This window comes from Capsicum annuum, chromosome 3, assembly GCF_002878395.1.
Source record: "Capsicum annuum cultivar UCD-10X-F1 chromosome 3, UCD10Xv1.1, whole genome shotgun sequence".
Classification (NCBI taxonomy): Eukaryota; Viridiplantae; Streptophyta; class Magnoliopsida; order Solanales; family Solanaceae; genus Capsicum; species Capsicum annuum.
This window is the reverse complement of record NC_061113.1, coordinates 30,603,709-30,619,138: the sequence shown is the minus strand read 5'-3', so window position 1 is coordinate 30,619,138 and position 15,430 is coordinate 30,603,709. Positions and strand designations below refer to the sequence as shown.

Here is a 15,430-nt window from a genome sequence, read left to right as displayed (position 1 = left end):
TTATTCTTCTCACACTTTACTACATACATTTTATCCCTTTTAAATCTCATTATGCCATTTTACCCTCTTTAAACATTACTGTACATTAAAATCACGATTGAAGCAGCTGAAACAGAAATCAGTCTATTTTTTAATTTTTTTTGTTAATTATTATTATTATTTACAGTACTTTTTATTTCATTTTCAAATAATATATATTGCTTTATATCTTCTTTTGTCCTGTCCCAATTTATGTGGCACTAATCTAATTTTGACAGTCAATCAAATATTTTATGTTGACATATCATTTTGTTATTCTTATTTTTCTAATACATGAATGACTTATAATAAGGAGTGATATAGTAAAATCATCGTTCTAAAGACGAAAATTTAATTTAAAACATTAAGAGTTAATTTCTCATTTTATGTTTATTTTATTTTTTTATTAAATATTATTTATTTTCTTAATACCTACATGACTCATAATAATTAATTAAGAGCGATTGATTGTGCAATTACTATAAAAATTAATGTAATTTTATCATATCCAATAGTAATCATTGATAATTCACCGGAATAGTATATTAATTAAATACGAGATGCTATATTTGCATATGAAAAATATGATATTATTAAATATTATTGGATAGTGCATTATATTTATCTTTCACAATAATAAAATTTTACTATATATTTTTTTAATTTCTTTTTAACTTGATACATATTGACCCAACACAAATTCTAAGAAAATATTCATTACAAATTTATTTTATTAAATTAAATTTATTAATTTTGTACTTTAAAAATTTAAAGTTAAGTTTAAATATTAGTATTTCTATATAATAAAAAATAATTTTAAAATTTAAATTTACTAAAATAAATAAATAAAAGGATTAATTTTCTATATAAAAGTCAATTAAAATAATAAAATTGATTTACTTTAAATATTTAGTAGCAATTAATTAAGATAATTTTTTATTTTTTCATGATTTATGCTGCATCGATAAAATTTTGAGAGTTGAATAGAACTTTTATCTATTTTTTTAAAAATTATTTTAACTTGTTAATTATTGTGATTTATAATAATTTTTACGTAATTATCAAATAATATATTTACTCCTTGTTTCTCAATTTATGTGACTTCGATACAATTTTGAGGGTCAACTAAAATTTTTATATATCTTTTAAATATTTTAAATTGTTAATTATTATGATTTGCAATGCTTTTTCTTTTATCTCAATTTATGTGGCATTGCTAAAATAATGATAGTCAATAAAATATCTATATACCTTTTAAATATTTTAAGTTATTAATTATTATGATTTGTGGTAACAAATTAGTTTTGAACATGATAGCCAATTAAATAAATAAAAAAATTTACTTTCAATATGTAATTATAGTTAATTAATATAAATTAAAAGAATATATTAAATATTTAAACTATTATGATGAAATAATAAAATTATTATACATTGAAATATGATATGTAATTAAGTGGGAGTAAAGAATTTTTTTAATAATTGCATAAGAGGTAGTCGAAACCACCTCTTCTATATATTAGAAGTATCAAAAGTAAAGAATGCCAACCACTTTAAGTAATCCTTTTTTGTTTATGTTACAAACCTCAAACGCTAATTAAAATATTTCAACATTATTAATTATGAAAAGGTCAAATCTATTGCCAGCCCTCTGAAATTGGCATGATCTTTCACTTTGACACTTTAACTGGATCATGTTCATTTTTAACACCTTAACCAGCTATTAAGTGTACTATTTTGATACTTTTTTTACAATCAACTGATTTTACAAAGTGTGTATAATACACACGTTTGCTGACATGACATACAACCAATTAAAAAAAGGCACGTGACATTCTTATTTAAAACAATAATTTTAAATAAATTATAATTTCAAAAATTAAATTTTAAATAATTAACTTTCATTTTAAATAAAAAATTAATAAATAAATGTCCCCAAACATCATCTTCTTCAAGTACCCTACCCCACCCACCAAGATTGCTGCAGCAACCCCTCCCCCTCCCCCCAAACTAACGCTGCAGCAACGCAGCCCCACCCTACCTCTCCCCCTCTCCCTCCTCGATTATCTTCTCCAATTTTAATCTCTAAAAATTATCTTCAAAATTTCTTCAAATTTCTCAAAAATAATGGTGACAAGTGATTGCAATAACAAAATTGGAATTCACAGTAAATGTCTCTTATTCTTTTCTATCAAGAAATTATATAGAAGATGCAGAAATTATTTGCATTGAGGTCCTTAATTAGTTCTGCAATAGCCAAAAAATTCAAATCCCAATAATATCGACGAGCTACTTTTTCATTTCATATTTTTGTTTCCTCTTTGTATATGTTCATTTTTGTTTGCATATTTTTACAGTTTAAAGAAAGTGTTGCAAAGTTGATGGTGGGAGATGGTGGAAAAAAGGTGCAAAATGGCTGGAGTAATTGAGAAGAAGATGAAGAGGAAAAAAAATTAAAAATCGATTAAATTTCATCATTCACGCATATATGGAGAGTGTAATGGATTCTCTTTGCCATGCCAGCGAAAAATGTTAAAATGACACATTTATAGTTACTTGAAGTGCCAAAAATGAACATGGTCCAGTTGAAATGCCAAAGTAAAAGATATTGTCAAATTTAGGAGGCCACCGATGGATTTCACCTTATGAAAAATTTCTATGGATGTCACTTTCGTAAGAACGAGATCATCTCGACCATCCAACTACATAAATGGTTCTCCTATAATTTAATTTATGTTTTAATATGCCAGGGCAGTTTAAAATTATAGTAGAAGTAGTAGCATCATTTTAAAAATAAAAAATAAAGTACAAATTTCTAATTCAAGTTAGTTTTAATATAAAACAAGTATCATCGTTTTTTGGAACATTAATACAAGGGGGAAACAACTCGAACTCCGTTATTTTAATTTATTTATCTTACTTTTCTATTTAATACGTTTAAAATTTTTTTCACATGACATGTTTAACACCATAAAATTAAATAATGTTTCATATATGTATTTTTGTTTAACATTATAATTTTTTTTTTATTCTATTACCCTCCATGTCAAGTCACAACCATAAAAATAAATTGAAACTAGTACTCCCTCTCCACTCTCGCTTAACCATACAACTAAAATTAGATGTTCACTTTAGATAATTTATCACTTAATTTTAATTTATTTATATTATTAATTATAATAATTTCTTAATATATATTTTAAAATATTAATTTTTATTTATATTTAAAAAATCATATAGTAAGATTATTATTTTAAAAATGATAAAGTAAAATTATTACTATTTTATTTTTTATAATAATTTTGAATAAATAAAAATGGACGGACAAGGTAGTTTTACACTCTGCCGGAAGACCACATTCTCCACATTGTCTTTGTCGAAGACTTGTAAATTTATAAGTAGTATTTAACTTTATAACAAAGATTAAGGGTGTGTTTGGTATGATGGAAAATATTTTCCAATTTTTTCTTGTTTGGATGTAATGAAATGTTGGAAAAATATTTTTTAAATAATTTATTTTCTTTTATTTGGGAAAATGACTTCCCTCATGGGTCAAGGGAAGTCATTTTTCAGAAAATGACAAATGAGACTTATGACCTCACCCCATTTCTTTCCCCAATAATGCTCATATTCATATGACTTAAAAAATTTATATTTCTCAAAAAATTATATTACTCGAAAATATTTTTCATTGTGCTTTGCTTCAATATTTCACTATTTGAAATAAAAAAAGTGAAACCAGAATTTTTTCCATTTTCAAAATTCGTTGAATGTATTGTTATTTTCATATTTATAGAAAAAAACTTACCTATGTTATTTTTGCTAATTGCATATTTTATCTTGTCATTAAGGTAATATATTTCACGAGGTTGAATTAGCTTGTCGTTCCATTATATTTCTATTGATTGTAGTATCTTGAGATTGTCCTGACAAAATGTTGAAAAATATCTCCTATATTTACTAATTAATAGTAGCTTAAATTTAGTGATTGTAGTATTTTAGAATTCGATATTGATATTATTTGTTATGCTTAAATTATTTCTTACAAATTATTTAGTTGTTGGAGTCACTGATATACTAGTTAATAATTAGTAGTATTTTCTAAAAAATATTTTTTTCACCATCAATTAAATACTAGAAAATATTTTTCTAAAAAATATTCTCTACTCACCAACTAAACACAATAAAATATTTTTTGAAAAATATTTTATTGACCAACCAAACATTAAAAAATAAGTAACTTATTTTCCATGAAAACATTTTCCAAGAAAATTTTTTCATGCAAAATATTTTCCATCACACCAAACACACCCCAAGATAAAAAAATAGAAACTATAAAGAAATAAGCCTTTAGTTTTGACTACTGAACAAAAATACAGCACACGAGAACTGGCTGGTTCTAGTACTGTTTATCACCTTTCTTCTTCTTGAAATAAGCTCTTTTTTGACAACGTACACGTTACAATTTTTCCTCAAGAATTTTCCATCTTTAGCTTGCTGTTCATGGTAAGAACCTCTATTTCTCTCTCTCTCTCTCTCTCTCTCTCTCTCTCTCTATATATATATATATATATATGTTTTTTTGCAAGACAATGGAGAAAAGTTTTTTGTTTTTTGATGGGAATGGATTTTTTTTTTCTTTTACTTTTTCCTTTATGATTTGAGTTTCGTTAAAATCTTGAAAAAGTTGTATGAACTTTTTATGACAAATAACTTTTCATCATATTGCTTTTGATAAAGTTTGAGTTCTCTTTTTGGTTGTATTTCCTTACCATGAGTTATTTTTTTGGTACGTTGTTTCAATCCAGTAGCTAATAGCAACTCTTTTTGGTTATTGTGAGTGGTCTCTTTCTCGTTCACTTCACACTGTTTTTACATGTTTTTATTCATTTTTCTAGCTCTTTATTTTTGTTATACTTCTTGATTCATTTCACAATCTTCACGTGAGTTTCATTGATTGTTACCATGCTTCTTTTCAACCCAAAAGGAATTGTGGAGTAAGCGCTAAAGTTATTGTCAAGTGATTGTGAAGTGGTCAGGAGGGCTCGAGTTGAAGCCTTGTAAACAGCCTCTTGCAGGAGTGTAAGGTAAGGCTGCGTACAATCGACCCTTGTGGTCGGGCCTTCCGCGCCTGCATAGTGGGAGCTTTAGTGTATCGGGCTTCCCTTTTATGCCTCTTTTCCACCCTTCATCTCTTTTGTTATGTGTGGCAAATATGTTTTCTTGGTGAATAAAAGTTCTTTTTTTTGTGTGTTGTTATGCTCCTTTCCACCATTTGTTTCTTTTGTCATGGGTGCCAATATTTTATTCTCTATGAATTAAAAAATCACTTTTTTCTTGTGTTTGTGCAGAAAGTCAGGGAATGCAGATTCAGGGGGATATAAAGACATAAAGGATGAATCTTTTATGGTTTAATATGGATCTTGGGGGAAATATGTCTTCAGTTAACCAAGAATCTTGGTTAACATCACTTTCTTGTTCTACATCCTCACTACAATCTTCAGATGATTCAGCAATAGTGATTAGATGGTTAAGATTCATCTTCCTCTCTCCATGTCCTCAGAGAACTCTGTTATCTTCCATTGATGTGTTGCTTTTGCTTACTTTCATGGTGTTTGCATTGCAAAAGTTGTACTCAAAGTTGAGGTCTAATGACCATTCTAACTCTGGCATTGACAAGCCTCTCATTGCACACAACAGAGTTTCTGTCACAACCAATCTTTGGTTTAAGTTGTCTTTGATTTTTTCAGCTATTTTAGCCATATCTTCTATAGTTTTATGCTTTTTGGTTCTTGGGGGAAGTTCTGAGTCACCTTGGAAGGTGATAGATGGATTATATTGGTCGTTTCAAGCGATTACACATGTTGTGATCACCATACTAATAGCTCACGAGAAAAGATTTCGAGCTGTTTCCCATCCGATGTCCCTACGTGTGTTTTGGATTGCAAACTTTGTAGTTATGAGTCTGTTGTTTGGTTCTGGGGTTACAAGGTTGATCTCATTCAAGGAAATTGATCCTAATTTAAGAATGGATGATATAAGTTCATTAGTTGCATTTCCTATTTCTGTTTTTCTCTTCATTGTTGCCATTAAAGGCTCGACCGGAGTTGCTGCTGTTAGTGATGCTGAAACTCACAGGGGGGATGAAACCAATGGTTATGAATCCCTTGTGGATAAATCCAGTGTGACTGGTTTTGCTTCAGCCTCTCTAGTATCAAAAGCTTTTTGGATTTGGATGAACCCTTTACTGCAAAAAGGTTACAAGTCACCTCTCAAGATTGATGAAGTTCCTTCACTTTCACCACATCACAGAGCAGAAAAAATGTCTGAACTTTTCGAACGGAATTGGCCTAAACCTGAAGAGAACTCGAAGCATCCTGTCCGAACAACATTGCTGCGTTGCTTCTGGAAGGAAGTTGCCTTTACTGCCGTCCTTGCAGTAATTAGGGTCTGTGTGATGTATGTAGGGCCAACACTCATTAATAAGTTTGTCGATTACACAGCAGGAAAGCGGACATCTCCTTATGAAGGATACTACCTCATAGGAATTCTCCTAATAGCCAAATTTGTGGAAGTTCTGACCTCTCATCAGTTCAACTTTAACTCCCAAAAGCTTGGAATGCTCATTCGATCCACACTTGTCACTTCTTTGTATAAGAAGGGCTTAAGGTTGTCATGCTCAGCTCGGCAGGATCATGGTGTTGGACAGATTGTAAATTATATGGCTGTGGATGCTCAGCAGCTGTCTGACATGATGCTACAGTTACATTCCATTTGGCTCATGCCAGTGCAAGTTTCTGCGGCATTAGCCATCCTTTATACCAGACTTGGTTCTTCAACTATTGTAACACTAGCGGGACTTGCAGTAGTCATGGTATTTGTGGTGTATGGGACTAAAAGAAACAACTGGTATCAATTTAACATCATGATGAATCGTGATTCCAGAATGAAGGCAACAAATGAGATGCTTAATTATATGCGTGTTATAAAGTTCCAGGCATGGGAAGAACATTTTAACAAGAGAATTCAATCCTTCCGTGAATCGGAGTACTCATGGTTGTCCAATTTCTTGTACTCAATAGCTGGTAATATGATTGTCTTGTGGAGCGCTCCTCTTTTAGTGGCTACACTCACATTTGGAAGTGCAGTTTTGTTGGGAGTTCCACTTGATGCAGGGACAGTGTTCACTGCAACTTCTCTCTTCAAGATGTTGCAAGAACCTATTAGGGCCTTCCCTCAATCCATGATCTCACTTTCACAAGCAATGATATCTCTTGATAGATTGGACAAATATATGATCAGTAAGGAGTTAGTTGACAAATCAGTGGAAAGACTGGAAGGTTGTGGGGGTGCAATTGCTATCAAAGTGAAAGATGGAGCTTTTGGCTGGAATGACAATACCAGTGAAGAAGAGCTGAAAAATATAAACTTTGAAATTAGAAAGGGAGACCTTGCAGTTGTAGTAGGGACAGTTGGGTCGGGGAAGTCCTCTCTTCTCGCATCAGTACTTGGAGAGATGCACAAGTTATCGGGTCAGGTATGGATCTAAACTTCGTAGCTTATTCTTCTTTTGATTGATTAATACAAACATAAACAGGCTGCCAATTACCTTTTGTTCTTGTTGTTATCTGCATAGCCTCTTCCGTGTTAATTAAAAGATAATGCAGACAAATGTGTAAAGTGGAATTCTTATATGAAGAACAATTACAATCCATCCAGTACCCGTCATATATATTTTCTTGTTGGTGCACTGATACATTCTCACTGGTGTATTGTTTGATCTCCACTGAATCAGCACTATTACTGGCCAAACAGTGTCAGACTAATGTGCTTCACTCCTTTTGCACCAAATCTTAGTAGTCCTCCTTTCTAATGAACTTCATACATGTAACTTGAACAACTAATGCAAGATCTAAGAACGAAATATTATCATTTACGTTGCATTGGCTGATCAGTTACTTACACTTCCATCTTTTTCATTTTTTGACTGGTTAACAATCCTGAATTGAAAGCCCAGCCAATGCTGATCAATAAGTTCGTGTTGTCCTCTGTCCACTCTGGTGCCTCACTGAAACTACTTGGGATATTCATACTTAATCTACGTGAACTAATTCACATATCTAATGGTATGATTAGAGAATAGATACTTAAATATATAATCATCTGCGAACATTCCTCTTGCCATCCCCTTGTTCGACAGGTCACAGTTTGTGGTTCAACTGCCTATGTTGCGCAGACGTCATGGATTCAGAATGGCACGATACAGGAAAATATCCTGTTTGGTTTGCCAATGAACAGAGACAGGTACAAGGAAGTAATCCGGGTCTGTTGCTTGGAGAAGGACTTGGAAATGATGGAGTTTGGAGACCAGACCGAAATAGGAGAACGTGGCATCAATCTCAGTGGTGGCCAGAAGCAGCGAATTCAGCTAGCAAGAGCTGTTTATCAGGACTGTGATATTTACTTACTTGATGATATCTTCAGCGCAGTTGATGCTCACACTGGCTCTGAAATTTTCAAGGTTAGAACTCTTCAAAGTCATACCTCTTGGCAATTATGGAAATACTTCGTCCCAGTTTGCTATTTATATGGACTACCAGAAGAAAACAGGCTATTTATGGATTTTGGATGATTAATTTTCCCAGTAAACACACATCATTTCCTTGGAGGAAGATGTGAAAGTGGCAAGCTACGTACCCTCCTCATTGTTTTTGGGATCAAAAAATGCCGTCCCCTTCTATATCACGCTTTAATATGTATAGAAGGAGGCAACATTATGATTCTCATTCTCTCTCCCCTTTCTGAAAATTCTTATTACTACATTCATTTTCCATGAAGTTGACAATTCCTATTTGCTATCTGAACACTTTGATTCTTTAACTTGGTGCCTATGTATTTTAAACCATCACATTTTGAATCGCCAACTTGTTCTCTTACAATGTTCATCTGAAAATTTCATGCTCTTTTGCAGGAATGCGTAAGGGGAATTCTTAAAGATAAAACCATTTTGCTTGTCACGCACCAAGTGGACTTCTTGCATAATGTTGACCTGATCCTTGTAAGTCTTGGAGTGTGGTTCTCATCTTCCTAAACCTCTTCGGAACCAAGTGTCAAGAGTAGTGTTTCTTTGGTTTCTATAAATCCTGAACTTTGTGGACTTATTTTCTCTTTCTTGAAGGTCATGCGAGATGGGATGATTGTGCAATCTGGCAAGTATAATGAGGTACTAGAAGCTGGCATGGATTTTAAAGCGCTAGTAGCTGCACATGAGACCTCTTTAGAACTTGTTGATGTGGAAACCAACAATGAGAGCAACACTCCCCTCGAAGTATCAAAATCTCCACGATACGCGGAAGAGAATGGAGAGGATAAGTCTACATCTGATAAGGGGGAGTCTAAACTTATAAAGGAAGAAGAAAGAGAAACTGGAAAAGTCAGTCTTCGTGTGTACAAGCAATATGCTACTGAAGCATTTGGATGGTGGGGGGTGCTGGTGGTTTTCTTGTTTTCTTTCTTGTGGCAAGGTTCTATGATGGCAAGTGATTATTGGCTGGCATATGAAACTTCAGCAGATCGCGTCACGTCCTTCAATCCTTCTTTGTTCATTGAGATATATGGTATTATTGCTGTTGTGTCTGCTTTGTTTATAGTGGTTAGGATGTATTTTGTGACACTCATGGGGCTTAAGACTTCCCAAATATTTTTTGGAAAGATTCTTCACAGCATACTGCACGCTCCTATGTCTTTTTTTGACACAACACCTTCAGGACGAATTCTGAGCCGGGTAACTTTCTGAAAACAAGTTTGTGCTTTGTATATAATTTTCAAAGTTTGCTGCTTAGATGATCAAATGAAGACAAGTATCCTTTGTATTTTAATGTGTATGACACGTCATAGTTTTGAATAGAAATTTGTGTACTGATGTTGAGATGTTTTGGTTATTTCTGCAGGCATCTAATGATCAGACCAACATTGATGTTTTCCTCCCGTTTTTTATGAATCTCGCTTTGGCCATGTTTATCACGCTGCTTAGCATCATCATCATCACATGCCAATATTCTTGGCCAACCATACTACTTTTGATTCCTCTCGGTTGGCTAAATGTCTGGTACCGGGTACGAGCATTCTTAATGTCATGTCTTTTTTCTCTCCTTTTTTTTTTTTATCATTGTTTGAACTCAAATGCAAATCCATTTCTTAACCTTCTTTTAAAGGCAGTTCTCTAAGCATTTTGGCTGAAAGGTAATGTAGATTAAAAAGGAAAATTCTTTATTTGTTCTGTCCAGCTAAAACTTTTTACTTAAAATGTGGTTCAACTACATGTCTCAGTATCTCCTAAATTTTATTATTTGCAACTCTGATCAAAAGATTTGGGGCGGCCATGCTATTTCTTGATTGACTAGATAGATACATTTGTTTCAACTAGAGTTTCAACTTTTTATTCACAAGAAAAAGTTGAGGGAAGATAGACATAATATGTGTTAAAGTAATTCATTTTGGGATCTTTGAAAAAGATACGGACTGGTAATTATGTAGACCATAATTGAAATAACTGTAAATTCATTTCTGGTTTACAGGGATATTTTCTTGCAACATCTCGTGAATTGACTCGGCTCGACTCAATCACAAAAGCTCCTGTTATTCATCATTTCTCAGAAAGCATCTCAGGCGTTATGACTATACGTTGCTTCAGGAAGCAACGGATGTTTTGTCAAGAAAATGTAAACCGAGTGAATGCCAATCTGCGAATGGACTTCCACAACAATGGATCCAATGAGTGGCTGGGTTTCCGACTGGAATTGCTTGGAAGCTTGCTTCTCTGTGTTTCTGCAATATTCATGATTGTCTTACCTAGCAGCATCATCAAGCCAGGTATATCACCCGTCCTATGGTCATTCATGGGTTTTTGTATTTAGATCTACCTGCTCTACCGAAAAAGGAAGTGAGTATGAGGAATGAGAGTACCCGTTGAGCATTGTTTTTCTATTAATAATTTGCTTGCTATTTATTTGTTTCAAGTCAAAATCTTGCTTCTACCTTCGGGCATTTCAATTTTATGTACCCTATCCTTATTGAGAATCAAATTTTTTCAGCAAAAGTTAAGCATACCTGCTTCACCTCACCTATAAATATAGAAAAGGTTACTATTACCCCATCTATGGGCTTCACTTGTATTGAACAACTATATCTAGAGAATTTTCCTTCTTGTGTGAAGTACTGCATCTACATTAAGAGAATGTGAAGTTGCTGAATGAAATAGTAGATAAATCCACAAATAATTCTATGGTGAGATTGAATATAGTGATCATGATGTTTTTTTAATCTCAACGATCGGAATATTTCATACAAATAGACAAACATTTAGTCATGTATTCAACTGCACTACGAAAATTATCAAACCTGGAGTACAAGAAACTTCTTATTTGGACAAGGCAACCAACATGATTCTATCTTCTTCTATTCTTTCCCTCAGCTTTCTGTTCTAATCTACGTGATCTATTCTGGAGCTGAAGTAAACTAATGTTCTTTCTTCTTTTTGCAGAAAACGTTGGCTTATCGCTATCATATGGTTTGTCCCTTAACAGTGTGCTATTCTGGTCCGTCTTTGTGAGTTGCTTCGTGGAAAACAAAATGGTTTCTGTTGAAAGATTAAAACAGTTCTCATGCATACCATCAGAAGCAGAGTGGAGAAAAACAGATTTTGTCCCACCTCCAGATTGGCCAAACCATGGGGATGTTGAGCTTGAAAACTTAAAGGTAATAATTCCAACTGATATTCTCTAGCCTACAGATTCTAAAATTTCAAATATGTTATGTTGAATCTTCGTATTGTTTGTTCTACTGGTGAACAGGTTAGATATCGTCCAAACACTCCTCTAGTGCTTAAAGGAATTACCCTCAACATTAGAGGGGGAGAGAAGATCGGTGTTGTTGGTCGTACTGGGGGTGGAAAGTCGACACTAATTCAAGTTTTCTTCCGATTGGTGGAGCCTGCGTCTGGAAGAATAGTCATCGATGGCATTGACATATCCAGGCTCGGGCTTCATGATCTTAGATCTCGCTTCGGAATCATTCCCCAAGAACCAGTTCTTTTTGAAGGAACAGTGAGAAGCAACATTGACCCCATTGGACAATATTCAGAAGATGAAATTTGGAAGGTATTTTAACTTGATGAGTGAAATAATTTACGAACTCCCTCAAAAGATACACGTAAAATTAGCCAACGCATGTCTAGACATCTGAGACTTTTTTGGATTATAATTCTGTAAGAGCAACATACTATTTTGCTCTATACATTGTTTTGTTATCTTCCAGGAATTCCTGTAACATGAAATTTTCTACATTGTAGAGCCTCGAACGCTGCCAACTGAAAGATGTGGTGTCTTCGAAACCCGAAAAACTTGACTCGCCAGGTAACTTTTCCTTCTCTACATAACTTTGATGCTCATCAAAGATGTGTAAACTAATAAGTGAATACTGTTACTGGTAACTCATAGTTGTTGATAGTGGAGATAACTGGAGTGTCGGGCAGAGGCAACTTCTTTGCTTGGGAAGAGTGATGCTCAAACGCAGCAGACTTCTATTTATGGACGAGGCAACCGCCTCTGTTGATTCACAGACAGATGCTGTGATTCAGAAAATCATCCGCGAGGACTTCTCTGCCTGTACTATAATCAGCATTGCCCACAGAATACCAACAGTCATGGACTGTGATAGAGTTCTTGTTGTAGATGCAGGTACTGATTTCTCTCCTTTTACTTTGTACCTTATTTTGAATCTGGTAAATGAGTATTTATCTCTATGTGATGAAAACATTTCAAGCCAAGCATAGTCGGTACTTCTATGAAGAACTTTCCTTGCTCTTTGCCAACAAGTTCATGGCCTATTTGGTTTGAGTTTTTCCTTTGCCTAATTTTGTGAGTTTCATACACATCAAACTAGAGGGGCTTATGGTATACTGCCTAACTGTTTTTTTTTTTTCATAAGTAGCATTTTACTCAACCCCCGACCTCTCGGTCGTATGATCCTAGGTTATATATAAATACTCTTGAGACAACATTTTTTGCTTGCTTACCAAACTCTTGAAATTAAGAGAACCCATGACAATTAACTTCGCAACAAACCTTAGGGGTCATTTGGTAGCTAATTTGGAGTTGAGTTATACAGGTATTAAATCCTTCCTAAGTAATACCTCGTTTGATAGCTAATTACAAAGCAGTAATACCGGCGTAACTCTTAACCAGTTGCTAAACGATCTCTTAATGTAATTTTAACCTACTATAGCCGGTTATGTCCTCTACTAATTTCACTTATTTATGAGTAGTTTACTTGTAATTACCTTTCAGTTTTCTTTTGGCGTTTACACTCTCTTTATTAACTCAAAGGTCTCATTTCTCATGCAGGAATAGCAAAAGAGTTTGACAAGCCAACTCATTTGCTGGAAAGGCCTTCACTTTTTGGGGCTTTGGTTCAAGAATACGCCAACAGATCATCTGAGCTCTAATCAAACCACTCTCTTGTAATTTGCAAAATTCTTATCTTATATAGTTACATAGATTTCCAATTAAGTATTCATTTCCTACTAGTCTATTTAGTAGATTTTTGCCGAATTGTAACAATATTGGCACTAAAACATTTGTACTTGCTGATTCCATTAATAAAAGCCGAAAAGGTTATTTTATATTGGCTGATTTTTCCTCCTCTTCCTATCACCAAACTGTTCTAGCTAGCTTGTGTTTTTCACCTAAGCACTGCTAAATTCAAATTAGTGGGGTACGTACTTAGTTGGAGATTTGTAGCTTTCTTCAAGATTGTTTTTTGTTCAGTTTTATGTCTTTTTATGGGAGATTTTTGTTTTTATTCGGAAGAGATTTTTATTTTTTTACACAAAAAAAATCATAAAAGGTTATTTTTTTCTATTCAATTTATAAGTGGTCGTACGAGATAATTTCTATCAAATTTACCGTCACTCACTTTAATTTGTGTGTATGACTAAAATTGTTGGACATGCGTTTAGCTGTTGTGATGCAAATCGAGATAACACTATTGATTGCAAAAGTGGCAATGTGAACTATCTGGAATATGGAAGCTTTCAGTCACCCACAAAGAATTTAAAGTATTATCGAAGGATCATAAAAGAGCTTTCAAGGTCCATTACATACTCAAATGGATTTACAAGAAAAGTATTGATAACCAAGGAGATCATAAAGAAGACTCATGTGACCATTATTTTTAAAATTTGATCATATTTGTAGTTTGACTGTTTTTGTAATACTAGTATAAATAGTCATAAGTCTTTATATTAGAGTTAGATAGTGTTTGAATGAATTAGCTTTATTCTCTTTTATCTTTTTATTGAACCCTCTTGGTTACTTGAACAAATAATCCTTGTATGAGTTTAATATTTTTTTCTCCCTTGAATTTATTCTAGTAATTAACAATCAAACAATAAAGATAAGATATAAAGAAACAGAAAGAAAAGAAGAAGGGATTTAAAAGAAAGAATGAAAATTTAACAACTAATGGACCCTGAGTATGGAGAAAAATCTGTTGGGAGCGTTGCCACCTTAATGGGTCCTGCAACGCGCGATCTGGATTGGTCGGAACTCCAATGCGGGCACCGGACACCGGATGAAAAACAAAAAAAAATTAAAAAATTTAGCAACTAAAAGACAAAATTAATTACTAGAATAAATTCAAGGAAGAAAGAGAGATTGAACTCATATAAGGATTACTCATTCATGTAATCAAGAGGGCTCAATGAAGAGATACGAAAGATTTATCCAAAACTCACAAAGGAGGTTAAATTATTCAAAAACTATCTAACCTAATATGAAAGACTTATCACTATTTATACTAGTCTTTTGAAAATAGTCAAATATAAATATAGTCAAATTATAAAAATGATAACCACATGAGCCCTTTATGATCTCTTTGATTATCACTACTTTCCTTATAAATTCATTTGAACATGTCAGTTAAAAGTTCTTTTGATGATCCTTCCATGACACTTAAATTCTTTGTGGTTGAATAAAAGCTTTCATATTCAAGATAGTTCACATCATCACTTTTGCTATCTTGATTTGCGTCATTCTTCCCTTCTAGAAAAGACTTCGTCCTCGAATTCAAGCCTTGTAAAATAAAGAAGAAAAAAACAACTAGACAAAAATTATCTTAATCCTTCAAAGCAATGTCACTTCTACAAGAAGCATCCTCAAAATCAGAAATAAACTTTAGTCCTCTAAAAAACATCAAGAATCACTATAAGTATCTCCGAAAACATCAATAAGAAATCATCACCCCAAAATAAAATCAAGTTAAACTCTTTAACTATTCCACACCAACCATTAAATGACTTGTCATCATATTTCTTTTTAAAAATATTAACGTAATTCTGTAAGAATGAGTCTTC

At 33.0% G+C, this 15,430-nt stretch overlaps 1 protein-coding gene across 2 annotated transcripts; it reads left to right on the top strand.

The window, feature by feature from the left end:
• The first annotated feature begins 4,366 nt into the window (after positions 1 to 4,366).
• LOC107855690 (ABC transporter C family member 14) lies at positions 4,367 to 13,699 on the top strand. 2 transcript variants are annotated; one of them, XM_016700700.2, is made up of 12 exons: positions 4,367 to 4,524; positions 5,370 to 7,555; positions 8,219 to 8,539; positions 8,990 to 9,076; positions 9,197 to 9,802; positions 9,969 to 10,133; positions 10,596 to 10,890; positions 11,561 to 11,775; positions 11,871 to 12,176; positions 12,368 to 12,431; positions 12,516 to 12,755; positions 13,422 to 13,699. In XM_016700700.2, exons 2-12 carry the CDS (start codon positions 5,414 to 5,416, stop codon positions 13,520 to 13,522), a joined length of 4,542 nt encoding a protein of 1,513 aa, XP_016556186.2. In that variant the 5' UTR covers positions 4,367 to 4,524; positions 5,370 to 5,413; the 3' UTR covers positions 13,523 to 13,699. The 2 variants fall into 2 exon arrangements, with proteins under 2 accessions (XP_016556186.2, XP_016556187.2); XM_016700701.2 differs by lacking the exon at positions 4,367 to 4,524 and adding an exon at positions 4,878 to 5,105.
• Positions 13,700 to 15,430: the final 1,731 nt, after the last annotated feature.

Bases quoted from the DNA above. Each gene is read 5' to 3' on its own strand.
- LOC107855690 (XM_016700700.2), top strand. From the start codon at position 5,414: ATGAATCTTTTATGGTTTAATATGGATCTTGGGGGAAATATGTCTTCA. The intron at 10,134-10,595 runs GTACGAGCATTC...TCTGGTTTACAG, and splicing joins GGCTAAATGTCTGGTACCGG to GGATATTTTCTTGCAACATC. The intron at 11,776-11,870 runs GTAATAATTCCA...ACTGGTGAACAG, and splicing joins TTGAGCTTGAAAACTTAAAG to GTTAGATATCGTCCAAACAC.